At 37.7% G+C, this 6,000-nt stretch overlaps 1 protein-coding gene across 1 annotated transcript in view; it reads left to right on the forward strand.

Annotated features, from left to right (window-relative positions):
- The window catches only part of myo10l1 (myosin X, like 1), a 60,815-nt gene that overhangs the window by 40,383 nt on the left and 14,432 nt on the right, over positions 1 to 6,000 (forward strand). The window contains exons 13-21 of the mRNA XM_082190143.1: positions 3,051 to 3,117; positions 3,311 to 3,403; positions 3,498 to 3,566; positions 3,674 to 3,756; positions 3,854 to 3,962; positions 5,095 to 5,175; positions 5,281 to 5,405; positions 5,495 to 5,624; positions 5,746 to 5,847. Coding sequence (XP_082046269.1) covers positions 3,051 to 3,117; positions 3,311 to 3,403; positions 3,498 to 3,566; positions 3,674 to 3,756; positions 3,854 to 3,962; positions 5,095 to 5,175; positions 5,281 to 5,405; positions 5,495 to 5,624; positions 5,746 to 5,847 — 859 coding nt within the window. The remainder of the gene's footprint in view (positions 1 to 3,050; positions 3,118 to 3,310; positions 3,404 to 3,497; positions 3,567 to 3,673; positions 3,757 to 3,853; positions 3,963 to 5,094; positions 5,176 to 5,280; positions 5,406 to 5,494; positions 5,625 to 5,745; positions 5,848 to 6,000) is intronic.

Below are 6,000 nucleotides of genomic sequence, written 5' to 3' on the forward strand. Positions count from 1 at the left end.
TCATTATTCAGTTGAAATTAGTTCAGTGTTGATTCATTTCGGTTTAATAACTGTGTAAAGTACATCAATTATGAAATGAGTTCAGTTCAGCTATAAAGCAGCTCTGCAGAAAACAGTGATGTCATCATCCAGCTAAGTTGAGTTCTCATCCGATAGCATCAGTGCAGTCAAATCAGTAATATTGCTGAATATTAAGTGTCCCCAACTAAGCAAGGCAGAGATGGCCGTGGCAAGGAACCCAAACTCCATCAGGTGATAGAAATGGAGGAAAAAAACCTTGGGAGAAACCAGGCTCAGTCGGGGGACCAGTTCTCCTCTGGCCAACAAACAAACACGGTGTGATTATGATTCAGGCTGCATCACAAGTCAGAAGTCAGATTGTGGATCAATACCATTCAAATATTTTTCATCCAGTTCCTTTTGCTTGAAGATCGGATTCATCACGCCAGTAAGGAGACGATGCTGGCCATAGGGGTCTGTGCAGAGAACTTGTCTGGTTCTTGTGGTCTTTGCTGAGGGTCTCTGGCTATCATGTCGACGAGGCCTTCTCAAGGGATTGTCTAGTAGACATGGTCTCTGCTGACATTCAGTGCTGCAGTGAGGTCGTGTCTAGGTGCAGGTCCACCATCTGATCTGGATACGACCCGGATCCGGCTGACTACGGTAACCTTTGGATAAGGATGAGACAGACAGACAAATGTTAGCGTTGATGCCATTCTTCTTACGATGTAACAAGTACATCTGTGGATATGGGAAGTGTTCCCAGTTGACCTAATTTATGCAGCTTAACAATCCTTTAATGGATTTGGATGCCAGGTTAAAGAGATGTGTTTTTAGTCTAGATATAAACTGACAAAGTGTGTCTGATTCCCGAACAATGCTAGGAAGACTGTTCCAAAGTTTGGGTGCTAAATGGGAAAAGGATCTACCGCCTGCAGTCGATTTTGATATTCTAGGTTTTATCAACTGGCCAGAATTTGACCGCAATAGACGCAAAGGACTCAATTACTGAGGAGCTAAACGATTTAGTGCTTTGGAAGTAATTTGTAATATTTTTTAATGCAGTGTTGACAGAACTGGGCTAATATGGTCATACGTCCTGGTTCTAGAAGGAAATCGAACTGCTAAATTTTGGACTAGCTGGAGTTTGTTTATTAAGCGTGCAGAACAACCACCCAGAAGGGCATTACAATAATCTAGCCTTGAGATCATGAATGCATAAACGAACTTTTCTGCATTTGGCATTGAGAGCATATGTCGTAATTTAGATATATGTTTAAGATGGAAAAATTTGGTTTTACAGATGTTAGAAATGTGGCTTTCAAATGCAAGATTGGCACACCCAGGTTCCTAACTGATGACAAAGACTTGACAGAGCAGCCATCAAGAGCTAGTTAGTATTCTAGGTTATTACGTGTTGAGGTTTTTGGTCAGATATTTAAAATATCAGATATTCAGGTTCAGATATTTACCAGTCATCCAATGTTTTTATATCAACTATGCATTTCGTTAATTTTGTGAATTTGTATGTTTCGTCAGGGCGTGAAGATATATAGAGCTGAGTATCATCAGTGTAACAGTGAAAACTAATGGCATGCTTCCTAATGATATCTCCCAAGGGTAGCATGTACAGGGTGAAAAGCAACGGAGCCTTGCTGTACTCCATACTGCACTTGTGATTGATATGACACCTCTTAGTTTACTGCTACAAATTGATAATGGTCAGATAAATATGTTTTGAACCATGCCAATGCAATTCCACTAATGCCAACATAATTTTCGAGTCTATTTAAAAGAATGTTGAAGTCGATATAAACAAATGCAGCACTAAGATCCAGTAACACTTATAGAGAGATACAACCTCGATCAAATGATAAGAGCAAATCATTTGTAATTCTAATAAGAGCAGTCTCAGTACTATGATACGGTATAAATCCTGACTGGAAATCCTCACAGACACAATTTCTTTCTAAGAAGGAACATAGTTGTGAGGATACTGGCTCACAAGTATCTGGCTAATTTTTGACAGAAAAGGGAGATTCGAGATCAGTCTGTAATGAACTAATTCTCTAGGATCAATTTGTGTGTTTTTTTTTTAAATGAGAGCCAGCATAACAGCCAGCTTAAAAGTTGATGATTTAATAATGATGAATTAACAATATTAAGAAAAGTACTTCTGGAACTTCTGGACTTCTTGTGGACTTCTGGACTTCTCTTTCAGTAGCTTAGTTGGTATAGGGTCTAACATACATGTTGTTGATTTTGAAGATTTGACAAGTTTAGACAATTATTCCTCTCCTATAGCAAAGAATGAATGTAATTGTTCATCAGGGGGTCTATAATTTAGCCACTGTATCAAATAAATACCTAGGGTTGTGTTCTAAGAGTTGAAAAGTAAGCAGGTCGGACAACGTACAACATTCGCTGGCATTATGCAAATGTATTTTCTAGTGACGTAGAACCTTACGCAGTGGGATTCGAACGACTCGTTTAGGCGGTTCTGAGTCGATTCTTTCTTTTGGGAGATAATAACTTTATTTATCGTGCACTTTTGACTTTACAACTTTGCAGAACGTTTACATTCACAAACAGCTATTTTACACACTGCATGAAAGGGAATATTTGAGAAACCACAAGCTTTAAGCGCAAAGGAGCAACCTTGTCTAAAGTGCTGGAAAAGAGTGTCAATAGTTTCTCTTGCAACATTGAGATCTTCTAAGCTGTCTGGTATGTTGAGGAGTTGAAACTGATCAGGAAGATTATTTATAAAGCAATCTTTAGCGGTAAAGGTGATTATTCTACCATATTTGTAACAGGGAGATGGTTTTGCAGCCTTGGCTTAATGGTGTATACATGAGACTAGATAATGATCTGAGATGCCATCGCTCTTCTGCAGAACACCATCAACATCGATTTGGTCTGCTGTTACATCTATTCTTACATGTGTATTGGATCTCTTAAGTGCCAGATCACCTGAAAAATTATTACAAATATAATTTAAGCATTTGAAAAGATTTTGTATAATATAACTAACAAATTCTGTCATACAGGGAAGGGATTCACTGGGAAGCCATTGATTGGATGGACAATGCAGAATGTCTGGATCTAATTGAAAAGGTAATCTAATCATGGTTAGCTGTTGGGAACAATTTGGTTTAATTTAGTCTGACTATTTATGCATTCATTCAATCAAAGTTCAATTTGATTATTATAATTTACGTTTTCAGTATTATAAGTATTTCATTATTTATTATAAGTAGGTTTTCAGTTTTGTGTTAATTAACACTTATCTAATGTTGTGTTTATACAGAAACTGGGCATGTTAGCTCTGGTTAACGAGGAGAGCCGATTTCCCAAAGGCACTGACTTCACCCTGCTGGAGAAACTGCATGGACGACACTCTGTGAGTTATATTCTCATCATACAAGCCAGGGACATGATACAATTCAACCAAGCATAACATAAATAAACTTACAAATGAGGTTGTTTATCCACAGACTAATCCCTACTATGTGAAACCCAGACTGGCAGACCATCAGTTTGGAATAAAGCACTATGCTGGAGAGGTATACAAAGTGTCTGTCTGTCTGTCTGTCTATTTATCTGTCAGTCAGTCTGTCTGTTTACCTGTCTTCCTTTTTTAATCTTTATATTTTGTCTTCTTTTTTTATAGGTTTTATATGATGTGAGGGGGATTTTAGAGAAGAACAGAGACACATTTAGAGATGATATACTGAACATGCTGAAGGATAGTAGGTAAGACACGAACACACAAATTCATAAACTCACACACACGCTAAGGCAATTTTGTTCTTGTGTAGATTAACCTGTGAGTGATTCTGTGTGTGTGCAGATTGGATTTCATCTATGATCTGTTTGAGCAAGTGAGCAGCAGAAACAATGAGGAGACATTGAAGATGGGCACGGCCAGAAAAAAGCCCACTGTCAGCTCTCAGTTCAGAGTGAGATATAGCTTCCAAATCAAGACTTTCATATTAATAATAGACCTAACTAGATTCACTTGTCAGTTAAGTCAGTGTCTTATTCACATTTTGCTTGCAGCTAGGGTGACCACCATCAAACAAACCAAATTTGGGAAGATTACTAAGTTTGTGTGGGACAATGTGGGACATGTTACCAACACTAAAACATAACCTGAAACTGTTATATAATGTCTATCTAACTTAATAAAAACATCTGTATTCTGCCTTTCAGCTGATAAAAATACTTTGTTCTTTAGTCCCTTCCAGAAAACACCATTACATTACAATGTAACATAACATGTCTTTATTTTACATGTCATTTAAACTCAACATCACTGAGCCCAAAGGCAGCAGGCATCATGCAGATAACTATTTTTGAAACAGTTCTGACCAAGTCCAACTTAAATCCAACAAAATAAATGATGAACAAATAAAATATAAAACAACATGAAATTTGTTAATTGACAGTCTTGTATATTAAGAATATATTAAACCAAAAACTTTCATATTTTTAGAAAGGATGTGAATTAAAACAACCAAAGCAGGCAACAAGTTGATACATTCTGTTCTCCTCCAGCACCAGAGAACACACTTGGCTGAAACACAAGAAAACAGCACATACCAACCAAATATTAAAATCATACTGGAGGCTCACATTATTCTATTCTGAATAACATTTTTATTTACCGAATTATCCATTTGTTTTCCGACAGGGAACACATGGAACGAATCACCGCTCCACATTTTGATTGACAGCTGTCACAACCTACTAGTGACCGTGTTTACTCCTTTCTTTTCAACCATTGGATAGGATTTAAAAAACGGCTGTTGTATTTGTACTTCTGACGAAGCGCTGTTAAACATAGGTGAAAAACTATGCCGCAAAAAGAATAAATAAAAGGCTTTCTTAAAAAGGCAAAAGAATGCATGCTCGTTTTCTTAATATGATCATTAAAAAACAACAGACTGATGGAAATGCGAGACATTTTCTCAATAAGGGGTGAAAATGCTGTGCGGTACAACGCAAAGCGGGACGGGTGGTCACCCTACTTGCAGCCCCTTTCGACTTGTCAGTGATTTAAGACATTTGGTTGTCTCTTCTGTCCTTCAGGACTCTCTTCATTCTCTAATGGCCACTCTCAGTGTATCCAACCCCTTCTTTGTGCGTTGCATTAAACCCAACATGGACAAGGTTAGAGCAGTCACATCAACCAATAAGAATGCAATTTAAAAAATAAATTGTGATGTTATTTCACACACATTATACATTTTAATAATGTTTGTTTCTCTTCTATAGAACCCAAACAAGTTTGACCCAGATGTGGTTCTGAATCAGTTGCGGTACTCTGGCATGTTGGAGACAGTAAAGATTCGCAGAGCTGGATTCCCTGTCAGACGCACCTTTAAAGACTTCTTTACCAGGTAAGGGTTAAAACAAATATAGATGCATGAGTTTTTGTTGGCTCATGTTTTCTGGGAGACGTTTATGATTTTGTGGTTGTGTACATCAGGTATAAGATCATTCTCAAGGAGAAGGAAAAGGCATCTGTGGCTTCCAATGGAGATGAGAAAAAGAAGAGCACAGATTTGCTGACACTCCATGACAGGACCAAGAAGGAGTGGCAGTTTGGAAAGACCAAGGTATATCTTTGACATCTTCCTTTATAAATGTGCTTATTTATATCTCTTTTCAATTAATGGTTGGCACATTTTCACTTGTTTTGTTTGATGGCACTAACCTGTGATAACCTTTGCTCCCTAGGTGTTCCTAAAGGAATCTTTGGAACAGAAGCTGGAGAAGCAGAGAGATGAAGTGCGAAGCAAAGCCGGACTGATAATACGAGCCTATCTTTTGAGATATACTGCCAGGTGTGTGTATTTCTTGGGTTTTTACGCATATTACATTAGATTACATTTGGTTTCCAAAACATTTCAATACACAACATTTGTATAATATCCTTTTGGATTTGAATGTCACCCGCTATTTCAAAAACACACGCATTGCCTAGAAGGTCTA

Source organism: Leuciscus leuciscus, assembly GCF_965113295.1.
Source record: "Leuciscus leuciscus genome assembly, chromosome: 14".
Lineage (NCBI taxonomy): Eukaryota > Metazoa > Chordata > Actinopteri > Cypriniformes > Leuciscidae > Leuciscus > Leuciscus leuciscus.